The 26,383-nt window shown below is 36.1% G+C and overlaps 1 protein-coding gene across 1 annotated transcript in view; it reads left to right on the forward strand.

The window, feature by feature from the left end:
- The window catches only part of NELL2 (neural EGFL like 2), a 278,812-nt gene extending 253,581 nt beyond the window's left edge, over positions 1-25,231 (forward strand). The window contains exons 18-21 of the mRNA XM_054591209.1: positions 7,411-7,604; positions 8,671-8,847; positions 10,969-11,193; positions 24,514-25,231. Of these exons, the coding sequence (XP_054447184.1) occupies positions 7,411-7,604; positions 8,671-8,847; positions 10,969-11,193; positions 24,514-24,564 (647 nt within the window). The 3' untranslated portion in view covers positions 24,565-25,231. The remainder of the gene's footprint in view (positions 1-7,410; positions 7,605-8,670; positions 8,848-10,968; positions 11,194-24,513) is intronic.
- Positions 25,232-26,383: the final 1,152 nt, after the last annotated feature.

Consider the following 26,383-nt stretch of genomic DNA (forward strand, 5'->3'; position numbering starts at 1 on the left):
TGCAAGAAGCAGGTCAAACAGTGTGATTTTTCTCTTTCCTGAGAAACTATTTTGCCTGTATTCTATTGTATATTATGAGAAAGAGATCTTCTTTTGTCTTTTACTTTACATTCACACATAAAGGATGAATATAAATAACCTGATTATAAGTAACTCAAATCATGCAGATATATACTGAAAATGCATCTTTATTTCATCCCCTTCTCCCCCATCCTTTCCACTTCTCCTCTGGGGATAACCTGTGTTTCATTTTGGGTGGTGTTCTTGTACCCCCGTTTCTGTGCATCAGAAGATGAATAGAATAAACACATGCTGCTGCTATCTTACTTTACATTTGTAATTGTGCTTAGTGTGTTTTAAATTTATGACCACAAATTTCAGGAGGGCTTTATTAGTTATTTATTGATACATAACAAATTACTTCCAAATTTAACAGCTAAAAACAGCAAAAATTATCTCACAGCAGCTTAGGTGTAAAGTCTCTGGTTCAAGGTTTCTTATGAGATTGCAGTTAAGTTGTTGACTGGCTCAGGTCTCATCTGGAAGACTTGCCTGGGATGGGGTTGGAGGGAATGAGACTCTATTGCCAAGGTCACCTGAATGGCTATTGGCATGCCTTGTTTCTGTAGCACCTGAGCCACTCAGCAGGGCTGCCTGAAGACAGAGGAGCTGGCTTCCCATAGAGTAAGCAGTTCAAGAGAGGGCAAGTGCTTAAGATGGCAGCCACAGCATTTTTATTACTTAATCTTAGATGGGACATTTCACTTTTCCCATATTCTGTTAGAAGTGACTCAATAAATCTAACCCCATTCTAGAGGAGAGGATTACATAAGAGCCTAAATATTAAATGCAGAGGATCATTGGGGGTCATATTCTCAGCTACCTACTGCAAGGGCCATCAGCATCGTACAGCATTCCTACTTTATTTCCTTAGTAAATTCCCCTGCTACTGTCTGTAACAACCATTTCATCATACCTTCTCCAGTTTCATCTAATCTAAGATATCTCTGCCTTTCTCTTCATTTGCTGTTAATGGCCATCCTTCTTATTAAACTGAGAAAGCAGAAATACCTCACTTCTGCTTCAGGAGCTACACAGGCTAACTCTCATTTGTGTCTGTATCTGCTGCTTTCCCTCCATTCTGTTTTACAGAATGAGGTCACATTTCTCCTATCAAAAATGAAACCCTCCATTGTACCTCACATCTCATCCCCTCTCGCCTCTGTGAGGTCTCTGCCCTTGTGCTATCCACTTTCTCTTCCACATCATAAACACTCTTTACCTTCTGCTTCATTCTCATTAGCATACAAACAGCTTTGAATAGTACCCATCTTTAAAATGTAAAACAAAAACGAACAAAAAGTAACTTTCCTTGACATCACCTGATTCCCTAAATATTCCCCCATTTTCTACTCCCTTTAGAGCAAAACTCTTTGAAAGAATTGCCTAGCCTTGTTATCTCTGCTTTCTTGCCTCCAGTGAAGCTTGAGTCTCACTGCTCCAGGAAATGCTCTCCTTTCAAGATTACTAACAATTTCCATCTTGGCAAACCCTTTGGTCAGTTACTGTCTTTGCTTGATGTCTCAGCCATTTGGCCCAGATGATCATTTCTTCCTCTTGAAACAAATTCTTTCACTTGGCTTTGAGGACACTGCTCTTTCCTGGCCTCCTCATAAACCCTATCACCTCTCTCTTCATTTACTCTCTTCATTGTACACCTAGCAATGGTTTACAAAGACCTACATGATAACGGTACTTGGCTTTCTTGATACTTCTTAAATAAACCAAACTGATTCCCTTCTCATGTGTTGTTCTTTTTGTCTGGAATGTTCTTTCCCCAGATCTTAGCATGCCTCTTTTTAAATTTAATTTAGATTTCCTCTAAAATGCTTCTCCAAGACTCCCAATTTAAAATAGCATCTTACCCCTGACATTTTGCAGTAACCCTGCTTCACATTTCTTCATACAGACTATCAATTCTCCTGAATGTTTGTTACATATTAATTTTTTCTTTGCTCATTATCTGCTGTAGAGCATAAACTTTGAGAATCATAGCCTTTGTTTATTTGTTAGTCATCAGTGTCTACTACAGTTCTCACATAATAGATGATATATTTATTTTTCTAATAAAAAAGATTGAGATGTACAGTAGATAATACTTTAATTAGAAATATGTTAGGAACATAACCTATGTTAAAAATAGATATATAGGCCCTGGCCAGGTGGCTCATTGGGTTGGGCATCGTCCTGTACACCAAAAATGTTGCAGGTTGATCCCCAGTCAGGGCATATACCTAAGTTGTAGGTCTGATCCCTGATTGGGGCATGTATAGGAGGCAACTGATCAATATTTCTCTCTCGCATCAATGTTTCTCTCTCTCTCTCTTTCTCCCTCTCCCTCTCTCTTTAAAAACCCATAAACATATCCTCGGGTGAGGTTTTGTTTTTGTTTTTAAGTTAAATTTATGATTTATAGTCACTATGTTAGAAGTAAATATATGTATACATTTGTATATTTATGTACACATTTGTGTATATATATGTATACATATATTAACTTCTATATATACACATATATGTGTATATAGTAATGATTGGGACAAAACATAATTAGTACATTCATGAGTGTTCAGGAAATAACAAGGAAAATTAAACTAGCCATTAAAGTAGCACATAATAAAGATGAAGATAGGGAAGTAAAATATTCTGAGATGCTTACACAGAAAAAGCTTTTCAAGGAAATGCCATAAACACAGAAACAGTGGAAATTCTTATTTTTTAAAAACCACATTCTGGAATGATGATTATTCTGTTACATTCCATTAGAATTTAATGATTGTCACAAAAAATATACTACTCTTTCAGAAGACAATGTACTCTGAAGGATTCTTTGAAAAGAACCTACCTATGTTATATATATAAGAAAACTAAAATGCTTCTTCTAAACATCTACCCATTTACTGCAATTTCAGTGATTTGTAGAATTGTAACATTAGTTTGCAGAAGGATGCAGGTGTAAGAGTATGATTATTTCTGAGCAGTTGCCACATTTCTGTTGCTGAACAACAACAACAAAAGCACCTCGCGGCGGACAAAGCCACAGCAGTGGATTTCCAATTACTGTGAAGTACAAGATTCATACTTGAAGACACCAACAAATAACTGTGCACTAGTTCACTATTGTTTAGACTTCAGTTGTGTAACCTACAACACGCATGCTTATAAGCTACATTCGTACAAAGCATGTGCTGTTTTGCTTAGCCATTTATCCCAGAAGTCCAGACATGAAATCCCAGGGAACGTGCCAGCGTAACGTTTTCCTTGTCCCTGTCACCATTTCTACTGTGCCCCAAAATTTGTCTTTCTTTGAGATTAAAGCCCAGTTTTTTTTTCACATAGTATTTTATTTTTATGTCCACATTTCACTTCATTGTTTTAATTTATGGATTATCTTTAAGCTTGGTGAGATTTTTTGAATTTGTGAGGTGAAAAAGATGTTTATAGGAAAACATCTTTTTAGTATTATGTTGAAACTAAATACTATAAATAATTAACCTAAATCTAGAAAAGGACAAAAGGAAATGAACCAATCCAATTCATATCAACACCTAGTTACGGAATATGCACATTGGTACCTTGGGGTGCTTTGCCAGGCACCTGCTGAGCACAAATAAAAGGGAGGATAGTCACTGTTCCCAGCTTGAAGAAGAAATAAAATGTGTACAGCAAAAACTGTTCGACAAGATAGAATGTGGTGAGTTTTTTAATAAAGGGGAAAGCTACAAGGTTGAAAATGATAAATACTTGAGGAAAAAAATATAAATTCAGGACTATAAGGAAACAGAGAAAAATCATTTCCTGCTTGGGATCAAGAAAGCCTTGAGTATCTAGCATGTGTTATAGGGCTTCAAGTATGGTGTGATTATTGGCAAGTTGAGATAGGGAAAGAGTGTGCAAGGGAAGGAAGTAGCTTTAAATGGTTCATCAAGAAGTTTGAACTTGAGTCTGAAGGACAATTTTTGAGAAAGGGAATGATGAAAGTATATTTTCACAAGATTCATATTTCAGCCCAGTCCTTTTCTGTACTCCAGACCCGTGTATCCAATTATTTACTGGACAGCTCTACTTGGAAGCCGAGAGGAAAGTGTAATTCAGTGTTCTAAACAAATTCATGTCTTTCCTCATCCCTGTCACCCACTTCTACTTCTCAGCAAAATCTTGCTTTTCTCTCTGTAAATATTATCAACCACATTTTCCAGGCCAGAAATCTGAACATCGCTCACGGTCTTTCCCTCTCCCTAATCTTTGTAGCCAACAAATCACGAAGCTGCTTTAGCATCATCATCTCTTTCTTGGAAGATTCGATCTTTGTTGTTTCTTTCTGTGCATCCCCAGTGCTGCTGTTCAGTACAGCACTGTGTTTAGGAGCACAGACCTGGAGGCTGACTGCGTGGGTTCCCAGGTGGGCTCCCTGGACCTTACTGACTGCGTGATCATGGGAAAGTTATACAACATTTCTATGCCTCAGCTTCTTGTTCTGTACCACGGGGGTCATAATTGTATTCCCCACAGTTGCGGTGGGAGGAAAGGAGCCATTATATGAAAGTACTTAGAACCTGGTAATACCAACTACTAAAAAAGCGTTTGCTTTTACGATATGACAGCCTCTAGCTTGGACTACTGAAAGAGCCTGCTGATTGATCTCCTGGCTTCAGATTCGAATCCTCTCGAATTTCTTTCCCAAAATGAAGCTAAAGAAATCTATCTAAAATGGATATCTCATTGTGACTTTTTTTGCACTTCTTTAAAATGACATTATATTGTGTTTATGATAAATCTCAGATTTCTTAACATGACCTTTACGTGGTGCCTGAGTACCTCTTTAGCTGCATTTTTACCTACTCTGTTCTCCCTGGACATTCAAGTTATATCCGATCTCCATGGCTCTAAGTGCTGTCCTCCAAACAAACTTGCCTCGACTAGACCACTCCTTACCACTTTTTCTCTTGGCTAAAGCTTATTCATAGATTAATTGCCACATCCGGAGAGTGTGTTATGTGTGCAGAAGAAAGATCCTAAAAGAGCTACCAAAGCAGCACCTGATAAAAAGCAAGTAAAGAAAATTTTTCAGGGAGAAGGAATTAGCTATGTCAAATGCTGCTACTAGATCAAGTGAGGTGATCACTGAGACTTGGCCATTGGATATAGCAGCATTATTTTTTCAATCACTCACTAAAGGAGTTATGAATATTTTTAAAGGTAGAAATTTTATATACCATAATAGGTTTTTCAAAGCAGAATATACACACTTTATGCATATTTAATTTAGGAACTATACATTTTAATACAACTATATGGGAAACTGAATTCTAAAAATCCTGTGCCACCATTCAACTGAAAATAGTGGGAAACCCAGTGTAGAGAAGCAGAAAAGGCAGGATGAGTTCAAATAAATTAAAATCCCATTGGACAAACAAAAGGTAATAATCCATTGTGATATTTCTGCCTACACATTTCTCCATGTATGAAAAGCACATGTCAACCATTGTTGTGAGCAACATTTTACTTTATTTGTTTTTATTATAAACTCTTCTTTATTTAAGAGCATGGGTGTCTCTGGCCAGCTCTTTGTCTTCTGCAGCAAATCCAAGGACTCTCTCTGCCTTTAAGGGGAAAAAAAAAGCATTACCTTATATCTGAGCTTATATTTTAAATGTCAGGCAAAATGAAAAAACTGTAAAAATCCAGCTATTGATTGCCATTAATGTAATAATGTCATTAGCAGTGTATATTTAAAGGACTGTGTAGTGAGAGGTTTCTGTAGAGTTTGTAGTAAGAGTCCAAATAGCTACAATTAATGGTTTTTCCTGCTTACTGTAATTCCTAATTGTAAGAGTATTTAATGGGAGATGGAGATCAACTCATCAAATATACCTTATTATTTTGAATAGACCAAATATAGAGCTACTTTAAAATTTTCATTTCCATTACCAAGAGAAAATTTTATCTGATCTGAAAAAAATACATATTAACCAGTATACTTTAAAAATATTTTAAAGTATCCTGATAGTAACAGTTCTCCTTTTGATCACAGTCTGTAAGTATAAGCTCTCTTATCCTTGGCAAATCAAGCTATTAATATAGTTCATTGTAGTTTTAATAAAAATCTTTTCAGCTGTTGACTCAGTTTATTGGTTTTGTTGAGATGGGAACTAATACAAAATAAAGCTAAATGTCATATGATTTATTTTCAGGAATGCATATGTGACAGAACTTAAGTATTAAAGATTTTAAATATAGCTAAACTATAATCTTGACTAGTCCATGTCTCCAATATTGTTGAAATCAAACCACTTAAGAAAAATATTTACTAAGCTCTATTATTAAACTTGTGAAGGTAAAATCAATGTACATTTCTCCTACTTAAAAGCTATACATTGTCTTCTCTGTAACCCACTTTTCCTATTATAATTTAATTCTTTCTTTCTTGACCTCTACTCAGACGAAACAGATGAAATGGGGCGGGGGAAACTGCTTACTGCCACTCATACAATATCCCCGAAATGTGTTTTGTCTTGTGACCTTTAAATGATGGGGATAAATAAAATGAATCATGTCTCCTCCTATGGACCTGATCTGTGGGTCAAGGTATTTGCTTTTCATCTGTATGAAAATGCTTTAGGCCATGATTGCCATGGACTGGGTGAGGGTGGGTGAAGAATGGGCAGTTGCCAATTGAGACAGGCAGGAGATGAAATGATTGTCTGAATTGGAAAAGTTAAGAACTGGTGGATTCTTTGTGAGAGACATAGCAATTGCTGGTGGTACCTTGCCCTTCTGCCGGTGAAGGGAAGGACAGTGTGGAAATGCCTAGGCTGTCGGGGAAGAACACCTAAGCAGAACACTGAAGAGAGCTTACATCTGGCTCCCATGACTGTGAGAACTGGGCTCAAAATGGAATAAAATGCCTCAGGGCTCCCATGACATTTTATCTGCCACTAAGAAAAGATTTTCTGCTCGTACCATTTGGACATCAACAATGATTTCCTCAATAAAAAATCATAGGCCCTTTTAGAATTTCCACTGTTTTTGTTTGATAAATGGACTCGATTTCTTAACTTTCAAAAAAAATGTGTTTCATAAAGCCTAATGATATTTACAGAGATATAAGTCAAAAATATAAGCAAGGTTATTTGGGGTCTAAAATCAAACATGATAATATTTTCCTGGGAAATCCCTGGGTGATTAAACATTGCTTTAGCCAGCATTTGATAAAAAATGCATGCCAGTAAGATGAAAATTAATTTATGTGTTATGTCAGGAGACGACTTGCCTGACTGCATTTGTTTGACACTGAGCATATTCTAAGCACATCGGCTGCTGTCTTTTTTTTTTTTTTCTTGACTGTAGATATCGATGAGTGTGGGACCGGCAGGCACAGCTGTACGAACGATACCATTTGTTTTAACTTGGATGGTGGCTATGATTGCCGATGTCCTCATGGAAAGAATTGTACAGGGGACTGCATCCATGATGGAAAAATTAAGCACAATGGTCAGATTTGGGTGTTAGAAAATGACCGGTGCTCTGTGTGCTCATGTCAGGTTGGTATACTTAAAAAATTTTAATCATTTTTTTTTGAGGTGTATTTGCACATATTTCAAGGGACCAGCTTAATGAACTTAGAAAAATCTGAAAAATTTGTATTGTTGTTTCTAGAGCCTCTTATAAATGGAATCATATAGTATATGCTCCTTTGTGTCTGGTTTCTTTCTGTCAGCGTTATGTTTTTCACATTCATTTATATTCATGATATACGTATATATCAGTAACCCATTTCTCTTTATTGTTAAATAGTATTTCATTGTATGGGAATACCACAGTGTGTTGATCTTTCACATGATGATGAAATTGTGTTGCTAACTATGCTGTTGTTTTCATAGTCACACTATCACATCTGATGAATGCATAAATGCAGCCAGAATGGGCACGCTATGCCCTAGGAGTGAAAAATACCTATTTGGCCCATATTTCAATTTTAGAGAGATGTTCTGTTATATGTACCCAGCTGATAATAGAGACTTAAATTTTAGTTAAATGAGTGATACCATGAGCTCACCTATTATAAAAGACATTGATAAAAGTTTGTACAAGAACATAAGGTTTAAAATATTCTATAAACTTAATAATATGTAAAACTTGTTGACTAGCTACCAAATACACATGCCCTCATACAAAATGAAATTTAGCCAGCATTCAAATTATTGTCCTAGTAAACAAGTACATGTACATTTATACACACACACACACACACACACATACATACACACTTATATACACATAAGGACCATGTAGTACTTATCATTTCATTCAGGCCATTTCTGGATAATTTCTTTCTAGTCAAGTAGTGTGTGGAAAGGAAATCAGAAGTTCTCCAACTTGGGTAATTTCTGTATGTTAGCTATGAAATGAAACTTTAAAGAAAATCAATTATATTAGAGAAACAGTGTAAGTTATCTCAACTTTCAAATCAACATCTAAAATTTTATATACATATGTAAACATATATATGTGTGTACATATGTACACACACATACAGATGCACACACATATGTTAGTATATTGAGAAATGGAGGCTTTTGGTAACTGCTTTTTGCCCTTCTCATACAGAATGGATTTGTAATGTGTCGACGGATGGTCTGTGACTGTGAGAATCCCACGGTTGATCTTTTTTGCTGCCCTGAATGTGACCCAAGGCTTAGCAGTCAGTGCCTCCATCAAAATGGGGAAACCTTCTACAACAGCGGTGACACCTGGGTCCAGAATTGCCAGCAGTGCCGCTGCCTGGTAAGTTTAGCTACATGAAGTTCAGGAAGAGTTTAGAGCCAGAATCTAGATAAGGAAGAAACCTTACCCTCTGCCCTCCGCAAGTATGCATTACCGGGCAGTAGTCAGCGGTTATGAAAAAGGCAGCGTGGTTAGGATGACAAGACGGCGACTCTGAGGCCTGGACCTGAGAAGGGTATTCTGGGGTAGACAGGACGCACCACACTGTATATCTTTCCAAGAGTATGTCCCGAGCTCAAAGTAAGAGACTCTCCCCGCTTCCTCAGTCTCATCCAACAGGAGCTTATTTAGACTCCAGCATCTAGAGCAGATACCTAACGACATATATTGGGTTGGCCAAAAAGTTCATTTGTTTTTTTTTTCTGTAAGATGGCTATAGTAGCACTTAGCTGTCTTTAACTTCATTTGAAACAAATTTGTGAGATTGTATTATGACAGCTGTCATATCAGTGTGCAATTTTTTTTTAAAAACTTAAAAATCGGTGGTGAATTTTTGTGCTGCCATTTTAATAGTGAAGATGGAGGAAAATATACATTTTCAGCATATTATACTTTATTATTTCAAGAAAGATAAAAATGCAACTGAAGTGCAAAAAAAGAAAAAAGATTTGTGCAGTGTATAGAGAAGGTGCTGTGACTGATCGAAAGTGTCAAGTGGTTTGTGAAGTTTCATCTGGAGATTTCTTACTGGATGATGCTCCACAGTCAGGTAGACCAGTTGAAGATGATAGCAATCAAATCAAGACATTAATTGAGAACAAACAATGTTATACCACATGAGAGAGCCACATGAGATGATTTGGATAATATCCAAATCAATAAAGTTATTGGTGAAAATGAAAAATTTTTCTTTTATTTTACAGAAAAAAACCATATGGACTTTTTGGCCAACCCAATAGTAAGCACTCATTAGATATTTATTATGAATACAACAATGGCATTAATGAAAAAAATCATTTTTTCCAAGTAGAACTTTTGTTAATCTACTTTTGTCATACTCAGACTTAAAAAAACAAAAGTAAAAACAAAATACTATTTCCTACTAAAGATTGTCACTGTGGATTGTGGTCTGGTGGGCACCCAGTTTTGTACATAATATGGATATATAATCAGTACTTATTAGAATGTTGGAATTGAATGTCTGTATATACTTATGAAACTTCTGGAAATAATAGGTAAAAAAAAAAAAGAAAATATAGACTTGACAAAGAAAACACTAGTCTCTTTTTCATTTGACCAAGTTTCTTCTTTCTTCCTAGTGCACGAAAGCAAACGAAAATGGAAAATTTAGTCTGTGTGTCTTTATAGAAGAAAGTTTCACAGACACTACTTTTAAAGTTTTGGCTCGTTTTCTTTCTGTTTGTGTAAGGATATTTTTAAGGCAGTGCTTTTTTGTTGCTTCCTTTTTATACTTTCAACCCAAAAATCAATTGAAAGAGCAAGGCTAGTTTCTGTGCCTGAAGGCTGCTTTCATCTCCAAAACCCTGGGAATCAGAATAATGGAGAAAATAGGAAACAGGTAGGAACTACATTTTAGAAAGATCCAATTCATACAATTTTCCCATGTGGAATAAAAAAGACTGAAATCAGTTCCTAATTTTGTTTTTTCCTCCCCCAAATTCCTATACTGAGAAAAATATAAATGAACAAAGAAAAGTTATCAAATTCCTTTCATGTTTCAGTTTATTTTCTCATAAATGGACAAGAGTTTCTTTTATGCAGAAGGGAATAAATGAGAAGTTAGGGGAAAAATATCAAAAGAATAAAAAAAACAAGGCTGCACAGGGAAAAAGTTAATTAAAAACCTCTTCCATTGTAATTAATTCTCCTTTCCATAGGACACATAGGGCAGGCAAACTTGATTGTTTTAAGAAAACAGCTTTTGCTTTCGTTTTATTGTTTTGTTGTTGTTGTTGGTTTAATCATCGAAGGCCACTTGAAACTTCAGCTGCTGCTTAGATCTCATCACTCTGCTTGCAAAATGTAAAGCACTGAAAGTCTGAGTATAAATGCCTGTCACAGCAATTGCGTGTGCGGTAAACACCACACTCCCTCCCCGCTGCTTCCTTCCCTGCCCGCCCTCCGTTCCCTCTTGCCCATGCAAGTCTGCTTTCCTTACAGCAAGGGGAAGTCGACTGTTGGCCCCTGCCTTGCCCAGAGGTGGAATGTGAATTCAGCGTGCTCCCAGAGAGTGAGTGCTGCCCACGCTGTGTCACTGACCCTTGCCAGGCTGACACCATTCGCAATGACATCACCAAAACTTGCCTGGATGAGATGAACGTGGTCCGCTTCACTGGCTCCTCTTGGATCAAACACGGCACTGAGTGCACTCTGTGCCAGTGCAAGGTAAAGGCAATTCCATTCGGGTGGGGAGCACTTGGCCAGCTGCTCCGAGGGCTCATGTACATTAATGTGCTTAACCTGGCCAATGGAAAGCATTTTATTGCCTATTTATTCAAAGAGAGATGGGAGAAGTGGTAATCAGCGTTGTTAGTGCCAGGCTGAATGTCATGTGTATTCTTCACTGCACCTGCAGCGAGAAGGTGGTCAGAAACCGGAATGATCAGTTATTTCCATCACCGAAAGAGACACAACCAACTTAAATTGCCTAAAGTATCTAACAGTACACACATTTAAAACACAAACACACACCACCAAACTTTGTTTCTTCTTTCATAAGAGAACGCAATATTATTTTATTGATTTTTATCTGGTCCTTTTATGAGGTTTGTAAGATGTATTGATGAAGTAGATATATTACATTTTCCAAAGTGGAAATCAATAAGGCAAAAATGGGCATATTTCTTGGTTTGTTGTGATCAGTCATTGAGCTGAAAATTTTAAGACCTGTTATTAACCATATTTTCGTCTTGCAGTTGGACAAAAATCATTATAAAGATTTTTCCTCTTATTAGACAGCATTGTGCCTCTTCAACGAGAACAAAAATACAGATAATGTAGACACGGTGCTCATAGGTAGTGACAAAGTTGAAAGCATTCTTCTTTGATTTTTGTTTTTACAAACATTTGATAATGTTTTAAAACTAAGTAAAAAATTTGGAACGCATAACAACAACAAGAAAGCAAAGATGTCAGATTTTTCCTAGCATAGCACAGCCAGATATGTGTAAGTACTCTGGTTTTTAAGTGAACTTTTTCGTTTAAAAATAATTTTCCATAGAGCAACTTAATTCAGATTCACTTAGTACAGATCCTTACTGGAGTGTCTTCATGTAACAGGGCAATATGAAATGCTTTAAGCCTTGAGATGCTATTATCTGTTTCAAACCAAAATTTCTAGCTCTCTTAATAATGCAATTTATCAATCGAGCAAAATTGTTTGAGTGAACATTTAATGCTGTTTTCTGAAAATACATTGACAAATTTGAAAGTTACTACTATTAAAAAAGTTACCATAATATATATGCAGTGTTGTTTTAATATATATTAATATGAGTACATTTAACTGTTCATATCTAGAAACTTCAGATATGAATGTCAGAAAGTATTTCCCTATTGGTCACTATTAATGGCCAATAGGGAAATATTTTTGACATTAATTGCCAAATAGAATTGAGTCCCATTATACTTTTAATTTGTTAGATTATTGTTCTGAGCAGTGACAACAAAAATATATACTAGGTAGTGGAATGAAAAACCCACCAAATATGGCTCAGCCAGATACTTCCAACAAGAAAAATGCTTTCAGCAATAGGCAGGAAAACATCAGAGTGTTTTCTGGGGTAAATAGCATGAATAAGCTTGTCATTAAACAACTACTAGGATTATTTGGCTTATGTTAGGATTGTATTCCAAAAAGTGTATTTTGGCATTAAATTAATTTTTTGTCAGATAAGTGCTAATTCTCAGAAGTTACTATTGGGTTGGCGAAAAAGTCCGTTTAGAGTTATCCATAAAATAAAAGACACATTTTTCATTTTCAGAAATAACTGTATTGACTTGGATATTTTGAATATGCCAGCTATCTCCCACTATTTGCTTCTAGTGGGTAGAGGCCAGGGGTGCTGCTAAACATCTTCCAATGATAAGACAGCTGCACAGCAAAGAATTATTTCGCCAAAATGTCAATAGTACCAAGAAACTTTGCAAACCACTTGTGACACGTTTGATTAGTCACAGCACCTTCTCCACACACTGCACAAATCTTTTTCTTCATTTCAATTGCATTTTTACCTTTCTTGAAATAATAATAAAGCATAATATACCAAAAATGTGTATTTTTCTTCTATTTTCACTATTAAAATGGCAGCACAAAAATTCACCAATTTTGATAAGTTTTTTTCAATGCCCACTGATATGAAAGCTGACTACAATGTAACAAAAGTGTTTTGAATGAAGTTAAAGACAATTAAGCAGACTTCTGGTCACGATGGTGGGGTAGGCAGGCATGGCTTGCCTCCTCCCACAACCACATCAAAATTGCATCTAAAATGTAGAACAACTGTCACTCAGAACCATAAGAAATCGAGTTGAGTGGAAGTCTGACAACTACAGGATTAAAGAAATCACACCTATCCAGACTGGAAGAAAGGACGCAAACACAAAACAGGCTCATCCCACATCCATACATGACGGATAAAAATTCAGGAGAGAGAGCTCAGGAGCGAAGAGTCCTAGTCCCACACCAGGCCCCCCAGCCCAGGGTTCCAGTGTAAGGAAGGTGAGTCTCCACAACTGCTGGCTGCAAAAGCAGGCAGGGATTGAGTCAGTGGAAGAAAATTCTGGAGCCCCAAGCAGTTCCTCTTAAAGAGCACCCCCACATGGACTCACCTACTCAGGTTCACTCTCTCTGAGCTCAAGCACCAGATAGCAGCTTGAAAGACACCAGTGGTATACAGGGAGAAACTGAATTATCTTGCATCAAGGCACACAGAGGTCATTGTCCCTTTTCTGAATCCTCCCCTGACAGAACCAAAAAGCTGGTGCCATGTCTGAGACTCCATCAGCCTGGCTAACACTTTTTGACCCATCTAGGAGATTCCCAGAGACTCCTCCAGAATTAACTTACAGGCCTACCCAAGCTATTTTTCTATATGAATGGCTGATCTTGGCTCATGCTTCACAACTCCCTAAGTCCTATCAAACGAGCAACAGCTGGGGCTCAGTGAGCCCCAGGCCAGGCACGAGCAGCAGCCAGCTTAGATTCATAGCTTGGGTTCACCTGGGAATCTCCAAGCCCAGCACAAGTAGCAGCCATCTCAGATTGCTTTATAGCCCAGGCAGGGTGGCCCCAAGCAAAACATAGGTAGCGGCTAACCTTGGACTGCAACACCCAGGAAACCCCAGAGCCTGCACACCCAGTGGGCAGCTATACCACCACCATCAGAGCACCACAAACCTGTCCCTGCACAGCTGATCCTCCATGGAGGAAAGAGGGTTGTGGTCAGTAGTCACAGCCAATCCTTACAGCTGACTGGCCTCGATAAATTCCTCCCATTGACCTGCCAACAGTAATCAAGGTTGAACTACAAGTGGAGGCTGTGCCACTGGACCCTACAGGACACCTACTACATTAGGCCATACTACCAAGACATGGAGTCAAAGCAGCTTTACCTAATATATAGAAACAAATACAGGGAGGTTGCCAAAATGAGGAGACAAAGAAACATGGCCCAAATAAAAGAATGGATCAAAACTCTAGAAAAAGCTAAAAGAAATGGAGATAAGCAATCTATCAGATGCAGAGTTCAAAACACTAGTTATAAGGATGCTCAAGGAACTTAATCAGGACCTCAACAGCATTAAAAAGATCTAGTCTGAAATGGCTACACTGATTGAAATAAGGAACAATTTACAAGGAAACAATAATAGGGTGGATGAAGCTGAGAATCACATCAATGATTTGTAACATATGGAAGAAGAAACAACCAATCAGAACAACAAAGAAAAAAATTTAAAAAAATGAGGACAGGATAAGGAGCCTCTGGGACTTCAATCATTCCAACATTCACCTCATAGGGGTGCCAGAAAGAAAAGAGAAAGAGAAAGAAATTGGAAATCTATTTCAAAAAATAATGAAAGAAAACTTCCCTAATTTGGTGAAGGAAATAGACATGCAAGTCCAGGAAGCACAGAGTCCCAAACAAGATGGATGCAAAGAGGTCCACACCAAGGCACACCATAATTAAAATGCCAAAGGTTAAAGGTAAAGAGAGAATCTTAAAAGCAGCAAGAGAAAAGAAGTTAGTTACCTACAAGGGAGTACCCATAAAACTTCCGGCTGATTTCTCAAAAGAAACTTTGCAGCCTAGAAGGGATTGTCAAGAAATATTCAGTCATGAAAAGCAGGGACCTTCAGCCAAGATTGCTCTATCCAGGAAAGCTATCATTTAGAATCGAAGGGCAGATAAAGAGCCTCCCATACAAGAAAAAGTAAATGAGTTCATCATCACCAAACCATTATTTTATAAAATGTTAAAGGAACTTAATTAATAAAAAGAAGAAGATCAAAACTATGAACAATAAAGTGTCAATAAATACATATTCATAAATAAATTGAATCTAAAAAACAAAGTAAGCAAACAAGAAGAACAGAGACAGAATCATGGATATGGAGAGTGTTTTGATGGTTGCCAGAGGGGAGCAGGGTATGGATGAATGGGTGAAGAGGTGAAGAGGTGACGGGATTAAGTATGAAGAGGCAGTCGCAGAACAGCCATGGGGATGTAAAGTACGGCATCGGGAATGGAGCAGCCAAAGAACTTGGGCGCATGGCCCATGGCCGTGAACAGTGGTGGGGGATTCCCTGAGGGAGTGGGGCGTGCTGGGTAAACAGGGACAAAGGGGAAAAAATCAGGACAACTATAATAGCATAATCAATAAAACATAATTAAAAAAATAAAGTTAATTAAATTAAAAAATAAAGACTGCAAAGCACTACTAGCACCATCATACAGCAAAAACTAAATGAACTTTTTGGCCAACCCAAATTTAATGCTGTCTTCCTTTTCCCTTCTTATTAAATGTGAGTTGTAAAAATATACTCAATTTTACCAAATTTATCTCCCATGTTTATTTTTATTATGTTTATTTTGTGTTATTTTAAAAATAAAATGTATTCAAAATAGGCTCCAGATATTGCATTGGAGGTGAGCATTCTTCATAATTTGGTGCTTTCAGAGCACCATTTTTACTTACCTTTCTGTCCTACCCCTCTCTAGGTGATCATTTTAGTCAATAATAACAAATTGTGCGGGACATTGTGCTAGTAGCAGGGGTATAATGATAAGCAAAAACAGACATGATCATTCCTGGAAATTATTGCCTAGCTGTGCTGTCCAATACAGTAGTCAGTAGCCACATGTGGCTATTTAACTTAATTAAAATTAAATAAAATTAAAATTTAATTTCTCAGTCATCTAGGCACATTTCAACTGCTAAAGAGTCATATGTGGCTAGTGGCTGTCATTAATTAAACAGCACATATAGATAACATTTCTATCATCACACAATGATCTATTGGACAGGGCCGGTCTAGAGGTAAAGAATGCAGTGTCTGGAATCAGAGTAAACACTCAATAAATATTGACTGTTATTGTTGGTAGTGGAATAAATAGACATTAATTAAGTCATGAAACAGATAAAGACATCACAAACTGTCGTGGATGCTCTCAAGGAAAGGAGCACTGTACTAGGAGGCCATATAACACATGGATCAGTTAGTTTTTGAGAAAGTGACATTGGACAGGTCTGAGGAATTAGGAGTTAGCTGCGTGGCATAGGGTAAGATTTTTTCATTCTTTTTTTAAAGATGTCTTCAAATTTAATTTGCTTAGGTTAAAAAAAAAATGCTTCCTCCAATCAGAAGTTAGACTCTTGAGTCAAAAATAAATTACTAAGGTTGCCTTTCCTAAATCCAACAGACACCCATCACTGATGGGTCAGAGTGCTTCCAGACAATTATGCTTTGAGCTCCGAACAAAAGAGGGTGTATCTGGTTGAGAAATAAGGAGAAAGGAGGGATTAAAGCGTCTTTATCCTTTGATAAATAAACAGTAATCAGAACACTTTGGAAATTGTAAACCTGGGGAAGGAGCGTATTTTTAACTCCTGGGAAGAATCTAGGTGTAATATTGAAATAACTGAGATACAGAAAAAATTAGAGTTTTATAAGGATGAGGCCTCTAACTTCCTAAATGTTACCTTCATCTGTCTGAAACAACAAACTTAAAGCTTTGAAAGTGGACCTCAATACTAACATTAGAATAGGTAACTAGAGCTACCTGTGGAAACAGATATCCCATAAATAAGCAATGTGATAATGAAGACTGTAGTAGATGATTAGGAGAACTTTGCAAATCAATAGAAAAAGAAATGAGTATTCTATAATTATTTGAATGACTGGGAAACAATTTAAGGAGAGTAATTTTCCATATGAAAAAATTAATAAATGTTGAAATCAAAACAAAGAAAATGTGATTAAATATTTATCAAAATTCTAGAAGGGAAAGTCCTCTCCTAACTTAGAAGTGGTAAAATATACCTCAAAGAAAAGTTAGGGCTTCTATAGATAAAATTACCAAAACAGAAAGTCAAAACTAGAGACTAGAATAATATTTTCAGCAGATATGATTTATTTATTAAGTATTGCAATAGATAAAAATTAATAAAAACACTTATTTCCCAATAAAGAAATCATCAATAGAGGAATAAGCAATTCATTAAAAATATAGCTATTCAAAAAGAAAATTTTCAACCTTTAAATAGTTGAAATAAATATAAACTAAAATAACGAATCATTTTCCTATACTATAGTAAAAAATATATACTTCGCAGTATTTTCCAGTACTGACAGAGATGTACTGAAATTGTAATTTTTATGCAGTTAGGGACATTGAAAAAAAATGTCAACAGCCCACACATACACCTCCATGCCAACTCCCTGTTCCCACACAAATATCCTTTGATGTATTAATCCCAGTTTTGAGAATCCAAAGTAAAGAAATAATCTAAAATATGCAACAAGCTATATGCATGACAATATTCACCTCAACGTTATCTGTCTTGTAGAATCAAGGAGGAAACCAACATATTCAAGAGAAAAATGGTTAAATAAATTATAATAACTCTGTATGATACAATATATTTATTATAATTATATATCCTATATAATTATATGATTATATTATTCAGCCATTGGAGTACTAACAATACTATGAAAATTAAGTTGAAATATGTGTGTTACATATGTACTTTGATTGCAAGAAGACTGAAAATAAAAGAATATAAAAATGAATTTTAAGAAGCTATACTAAAATATTTAGTTGTGAGATTGTAAAATGTATATCAATTATTTAGATGTAGGCTATTTCTATATGCATATTGTATAGATATACATTATATATACTAATAACTATAATCTATATAATTTATGACAGATGAATTAATATATTAATAATATAATAAATTTTGAATTAATAAATAAATAATGAACATATTTACTATAAAATATTTAAATGTATTATACATTATACTTGTATGTATACTATATATCTTACTTAAAATTGAAAAGAGACTGTCTTCTAATCTTGATCATTAGAGTTTAGCATGACAAGAGTGACAGTGACATCTTTAATAGTAAATAATAGCCAGAAATAACAAGGTGTTAAGGAAATTTCTTGTGTTGCTATGTAAAAATAAGTAGTCTTTATAATTAGTTATGACAGTAGGTGGTTACTAATTTTAGTCAGACTAAGTTTTAGGAGATCACTTTTTATTTTAGTTTTTATCAAGGTAATATTTATTACAGCAAAACACACAATTATTATGTTTATAATTTGATAAGTTTAATAAGTCAAAGTATAGAATACTTCCAATACTCTGTCAAGTACGTTTATGTTCCCTTCCATGCAATTCGTACTTCCCATAGGGAACCTCAATTTGATTTCATTCTAATAGACTTATTGTGCCTAGGTTAAATTTCATATAAATGGATTCACACAGTATGTAGTCTTTTATGTCTTCTGGTGAATTGACTATTTTATCATTGTGTAATGTCCCCTAGCTCTGGCAAGGCTGTTAGGCTTGAACTCAATTTTGTTGAGTATTCATTTAGACACACAGTATATTGTTTTGAGCCATCCATTTTCAACCTAACTATGGTTTTATTGTAAGTGCATTTTTGTAGATGATGTATAACAGAATTAATTCTTACTTTTTATCCAGTGTGACAATCTAATTTTTTTAAGTGTTTAGTGTATTTACATTTTTTAAGATTTTATTTACTTATTTACTTTTAGAGAGAAGGGAAGGGGGGGAGAGAGGAGGGAGAAAGATAGTGAGAAAAACATTGACATGTGAGAGACACATCAATCAGTTGCCTCTTGCACCCCAACCAGGGACTTGGCCCATAACCCAGGGATGTGCTCTGACGAGGAATCGAACCAGTGACCTTTTGGTTTACAGGATGATACCCAGCCCACTGAGAGACACCAGTCAGTGCTGGTCTATTTACATTTGATGTTATTTTTGACATTGGTGCATTTAGGGTCACCATTTTACTGTTTGTTTTCTATTTATCCCATCTATGTTTTATACTCCTGTTCATCCATTCCTCCCTTCTTTTTGTTTATTTCCATTTTTATATTATTCAATCTTAATCATTCTTTTGGTTTTTTAACTTTACCTATATTATTTTAGATGTTGGTCTAGGAATTATAATATATTATTAATTTATTATAATATAATAAGATTTAATATTATACTACATCATATAAAATGTAAGAACTTCGGAATATTATAATTCTATCCCTGTGGGCTTATAATTATGTACACTGTAAACTCTAAAATTCCATGTTAGTATTTTTGCTTTAAACGATCAAATAACATTTAGTGAAATTAAGGGGGAAATTTTACTATATTTTCTATATATTCACATATTTACCATTTCTGGTGCTTTTAATTTCTTCTCACCTATGAGGCTCCATCTGATATCATTTCCCTTTAGCTTGAACCGCCTTCTTTAGCATTTTTCCATATTACAGATACTGATAACAAATTCTCTCAACTTACACTTATTTAAAAATGGTTTTATTTTGAAGATATTTTTGCTAAATTTAGACTCCAGGGTTGACAGTTTGTTCCCAGCACTTTAAAGGTGATACTCGATTGTTTTCTAGTCTCCGTATTTTATGACAAGCCTTCAGCTATCATTTGTATTTTTTTTCCCAGTATGCGATACTTCTTTCTTTTGTCTCTATCTCCTTTCACAGTTTTCTCCCTACCTTTGGATTTTAGAAGTCTGACTATGATCCATTTAGGTGTGATTTTTTTTTTTTGGTTTGGTATTTATTCTCTTTGGTGTTTTCTGGACTTTTTCAGTATCCGAATTGATGTTCTTTCTCCAAATTAGAGAAAACTCTAGCCATTGTTTCTTCAAAACTTTTGCCTGCCACATTTTCTCCTTTTTATTCTCCTGGGACTCCAACTACATATATTGTATACAATAATACTATCCTAAGGATCACTGGCACTCTATTTTTATTTCAATATTTTCTCTTTGTTTTAAGGATTGGATAATTTCTATTGTTTTTGTCTTCAAATTTGATGACTGTTTCTTTTGTCACCTCAATCCTGTTAAATCCATCCAGACATGGCACTTTGAAGTTTAGAAATTTCCATATAATTCTGTCCATAGTTTCATTTCTTTGCTGAGATTTACCATATTTTTTTCATTGTAACCATCTTTATTTGCATCTTCAAACATATTTATAATAGATACTTTCCAGTCTTCATCTGCTAATTGCACCATCTGGATTATCTTTGAGTCATTTCTATTTACTACTTTTTTTGCCCTTGATTAGCAGCCCCTTTTCCTGCCTTTTTTTTCTTTACATATCTCATAATTGTTATGGTTCATTGGAGATCATGGATGATCTATGGCATAGAGCCTATGTTCTATTCGCTTCCTCTGAAGACTATTTCGTTACAGCAGGTTGCCACGCTACTGGCCAGTCACCTTGCATTTAAGAAGTGGCTTTCCGCTGCATAGGTGGGTCTAATCCAGATTTACCCTTGGTCTATGTTGAATCTCTAATCTTGAGACATTGTTTTGCTCCTAACCATGGCCCTTTTGGGCTTACATTGGAAAGTCTGCCATGCTCCTCAGTCCTTCCAGCTTGGCAGGACACAGATTTGTAAACACCACTACACTCAGTGAGTAGCTCGTGAAATTTCTGCTCAGGTCTTTCAACCTTGAATCTGTGACTGTTTAGTCTTCTCTGCAATTCAAATCACCAGAGGTTTGAGGGAAGTTTATAGGCTGACTCACTTTCTCCTCTCTAGATATTTCCCCTTAAATTTCCAGCTACTCAAACAGCCCTAAACATTCCCTGATAGCAGAAGCCTATCAGATTGTGGATTTCTGCTTGAATTAGTTATCCTAAGCCATACAGTCTAGGGAGTGCCTTAAGGGGAAATGCCACATAAAAATAAATCTCACACAGTACATTTCCCTTCTTTCAATGATTGAAACCTCGCTGTATCTGCCTGCTTTTTGTCACTCTTCATTGCTTCAAATAGTTCTTTTTATATTTTGTCTAGACTTTACAGTTATCTGTAGAATGGTTAGTCTTCTATAAACAACTATGCCATTACTGAAACCAGAACCTCAATGAATATTTTATTAGAATCCTTATTACCTTTTATGTATGAACCATATGGTTTGTTGAGTATCTTCTTATAGCAGAATATATTAATATAGAATGAGATAAACTTTCCTGGAAGATTTTAGAAAATAACAAAATAACAAAGTGTATACAGCCCCTTTCTAAAAACATGCTTACGACAACCATACTAATGATTTCTTTCGCATAGGATTCTACCGCTAGTTTGACATGCTCAGTGGCAAAAGGCTCCCAAAATTCCCTCTCTTTATGCTCAAAAGCCATACAATTTTAGAACTGATGCTCTCAGGCACTGGAACACCCTCATTTCATTGGTCAGTGGATTATGAAAGAGCATGTAACCAGGTTGTGGACAAAAAATCTCTGCTCTGAGCATGATGACAAAGCTTTATAATGCCACCTGAGATCCAAGAGATGGCTGAGACTTTCTTGCTGTGAGAATAAAGGTTCTGCTTACTAACAGACTCCTAGAGAGCAGGATGACAGCTAAAAGGGGGGTGGGGGGTTAAGGGGTGAAGGGGTCGAGCAATAAGGAAAAAGCACTCGTGGACTTGGACAACAGTGTGGTGATTGCAGAGGGTAGGGTTTAAGGGGACTAAATGGTAATGAAAAAAAGACAATGAAAAATTTAAAAACAATTTATAAAGGAAGCAGATTAGGTGAAATGGATAATCCTGGATATAGACTAGATTTTTTCCCTCATTTGGTGTGCTTTGACAAACCTAAAGTATCAAAATCTTTTCTTTTTTATGTTTTATTTTATAGGAACAGACACTTTGGACTTTATTATATTAAAATATAATACATTTTCAATGATCTAAAGTCAATTATTGGAATAAAATACCAAATAGAAGATGAATTTTAGAATCAGACTAACCTGATTTTTAATCTCAAATGTACCATTCATTAGCTTTGTGATTTTGGACACATTTAAGCTTTCTAAACTTTAGTTTCTGAATCTAAAAAGTTTGACTATTAATAGTGAACCTACTGGGAATACTGTGATAATGTATTTAAAGTGCCTGAAAAAGTGTCTGAGAGTATGTACTCATGTAGTAGAGGGATATTATCATCTTACAACTGAAGTAACAGTATTAATCATCATTATTATTTGTTAGCTAGTTGAAGAAAGCAAGTGTGCAAGGAATTCAAAGAATAAGATATGATACCATTGTGTATATGTACCACAACTTTTTTATCCTCTTGTCTGTTGATGGCCATATAAAAGAATGAAATGTTACCATCTGCAACCACATGGATGGACCTAGAGGGTATTATGCTAAATGAAATATATCAGATAGAGAAAGACAATTACCATGTGATTTCCCTTATATGTGGAATCTAAAAAACAAAGTAAACAAACAAAATAAAAACAGAATCATAGATACATAGGACAAATTAATAGTTGCCAGATGGGAGGGAGTGAGGGGGCTGGGTGAAAAAAGTGAAAGGATTAAGAAGTACAAACTGGTGGTTACAAAATAGTCATGGGGAAGTAAAGTACAGCACAGGGATTATAGTCAGTAATATTCTAATGACTATGTATGGTGCCAGGTGCGTATGAGATTTATCAAAATGATCACCTTGTAAGTGATATAATGTCTAAACACTGCATTGTACACCTGAAACTAATATAATATTTATTTGCAAACTGTAGTTGAAAAATTTTTAAGTAAACTGAAAATAAATTAGATATGAAATTTTTTATTTTTTGTAGTACTCTATATGACAGGGGACCCAAAAAAAGGAATTTATTTATAAAAAAAAATATGTATTCTCACATGCTTAAACTTCAGTCACCTTCAAAGCACTCTTCATTTGATGCAATACTCCTATTGAGACATTTCTTCCACTGCTCAAAACGTGTTTTGAACTCGTGGATTTTGATGCCTTAGTGCTTTTGCCATTTTTGTTTCATCTCTCCCACACTAGCAAAACATTTCCCTTTGAGGGCTTGTCTCATCCAGGGAAACAAAAAAAAAGTCACTCCGGGCAAGATCAAGTGAATAGGGAGGGTGGGGTGCAGCGGGGAGGGGGGCAGTCTTGTCATTTTGGTCAAAAACTGCCCAACGCTTAGCACAGTGTGGGCCGGTGCAGGCATAAATTACCCATCGTGAAATGGGCAAACGCACTGAGAGAGTCTTCAAAAGAAAAATTCACTGAATTTGAACACAGCCTCTCACAAAAAAACATCAGCTGTTATATTGATACAGATGGGTTTCTAGAACACTCATCTAGCGGCAGAAGCCTGTACTACAAGGGGTCCATCCTCCAGAAGATAATCCCAGTTTTTAGGGGGTCTCCCCTCGTATTATTTTTGTGTTTTTCTTATAAAAACTAATTATTCATATTTGGCCCTTCCTTGCCTGTTTTTTTCCTACTTCATTTCTACACTGTTTTCTTCACCAATTAAAATACTCATCCAGAGCTTTTTCAGTTTCTTCACTGCACAGAACTCTTCACTTCACAGCCTTTACTCATTCTAGTCCATGTACTTTCGGTGTACTTTTTTGCTTACATGTCTTGAAGTCTTGGTTGAAATGTCACTTTTACAGAGAAGTCTCCGCTCACTACCCAATCTAAGGAGCCAGGCTTTTCCAGCACTTCTCATAATTTTTTATTGTATGTTGCTTGGTGCATACTAGTTTTCTCGCCACTCCAAAACCTGTAAGCCCTGCCCTGTGAGGGCAGTGACCATGTGTTCTTTATTGGTCAGTATATCTAGGGCTCAATATACCCCAAACCTACTTCATGAATAAATAAATAAAAGGGCAAATGTGATCTAAGAAGATGCCATGGGGTGAATAAAGCTAGCCTATAATTTGTCACAAATAACTGAACATAATTAGTTCTGCAGTAGTACAACATGAAAAATGATTGGGCCATTGAACTTCCAATGGTGCAGAAATAATAAATAAACCATACAGTTAGGTTTGTGCGTACGAATCAATAAGTGTGAATATTTACTAATGGCTTAAAAAATTCATACTGTGCTTTTCTCTACCCCCTCCTTTTTTTCCAGAATGGCCACATCTGTTGCTCAGTGGATCCACAGTGCCTTCAGGAACTGTGAAGTTAACTGTCTCACGGGAGATTTCTGTTTAAAGAATGTTCTTTCATGAAAAAGACCAAAAAATAAAATTAAAAAGTTAAAACTTAAAGTGGGTGATTTTGTAGGCAGCTACGTGCAGCTTTGTTAATAGCTGAGTGAACTTTCAATTAGGAAATGTATGGAGCTTGAGAAAATCAAAAGAGGAAAATTCTTGAGGCAAAGTAGACCAGAACTCTGCCGCCGCTGTGTCCGACGTCACCGTGGGGAAGGCTGGGTGCGGCGTCCACATCGTGCCACCCTGACCCGTGGATATGGAGCCTGCACCCATCAGAGCTTCGAAAGCCTCAAGCTTCACTGGTGCAGAAAATTTTCCCCTAGATCCGAAGCTTCACGAATCAGCTAGGTTCCTCACTGCAAAGAATAAAATGTAAGGCAGTGAATGAGTTCTATTTTCAGAAGCAAAGCAAAGAAGCTATGTGTTATGTACAGTATACACTCTGAAAAGAAACCTGACACAAGTTATTGTCATGATAAAAAATAATGCACAGGCATGGTTACTTAATATTTTCTAACAGGAGAAGTCATCCCTATTTCATTGTTTTACTGCACTTGATATTATTTGGTTGAATCTGTTTAGTATAAGCTCGTTCTTGTGCAAAAGTAAATAAATATTTCTCTTACCTTATAACATGTCCAAGTGTCTTGTTTAATGTGTTCCTTTTTCCCACAGATGCTTTAACATACAACTAGTTCTGCTGATGAAACTCCCACCATGCTATTTTCAAATGGAAAGGTGATTTTCACTAAATTATGTGCCTAAGTGGGGACTGTGATGAATACCTTTATTCTGCCTTTCCCGTCACATTTTCTCCCCTGCACCGCATCGTGGGGGCTGATCTATATAGACCCTCTTAATGGGTTCTTTTTCCTCTGGATTCTGGTTTGGTTTGACCAGTGGAGACCACTGGCAAGGTATCAGAAGGAGGTAAAGTTGGGGTGTTTATTCTATAGGCTGTCTTCCTGCCAGGTCGCTATCATGACTAAGTGTGTCACCTTACGGAAGGCTTCGTCTCCTGACAGGTGACCTTTTAAGGTTCAGCTACACTCTCTGAGTTCTAATAACTTTTATTTGCTTCTTTTGGCTTAGGGATGGAAGCAAGTCTGATGGTTTTGTCCTCAGGAGGAACCTACTCTATTTCTTGTTGTTTTCCTTATTTTCTGTCACATCTTTATAAACAGCCCTGTTGTTAAACCCTCTTTAGGTAGCCACCTTGAATGTGCCGTCTGCTTCCTGCTGGGACTCTAACTGATACACATAGCAGGGGAGGGTGTGAGGGTTGCGACTGTCTTTCCAGGATTGGTCCTTCACATTTGGGTAGAAAATTTGAAAGAATTCCAATGTTAGGAGGTTCTAGGATATTACATGTTAAATTTCTGATGCACTAGAATCTCAGGAGGATACCCAACAGAGGTGGTTAATCTAATATTGCCCTATTTATATGTTTTGTTCTAAAGTGAAAGGAAATAAACACATTATCAAATTAAATTTAGTTACCTAGAGAATTTTTTCTTTAAAGAAAAAAATGAAAATGCATAGGATAGGACCAGCACAAGCAACAGAAATGGTAAAGGGGGTTTTAATTCCCCCTTCACATTACTGCGGAAACAACCTAGCACAAGCTGAGCTGAAAGATCATTTATAAATGTCTTAATACTTTAGCATGTATAATATTCATTGAATGTGTGAATTCAAGTATCTCTTTATTCCTTAAACATCATAAATGTTATTTTCTGCAGCCTTTTTATATTTAAAATTTCAGCAGAGTATAAGGTTTATTTT

The sequence above is a fragment of the Pteronotus mesoamericanus genome, unplaced genomic scaffold (assembly GCF_021234165.1).
Source record: "Pteronotus mesoamericanus isolate MK-2021 breed Mesoamerican mustached bat unplaced genomic scaffold, CSHL_Meso_final scaffold_21, whole genome shotgun sequence".
Taxonomy (NCBI): Eukaryota; Metazoa; Chordata; class Mammalia; order Chiroptera; family Mormoopidae; genus Pteronotus; species Pteronotus mesoamericanus.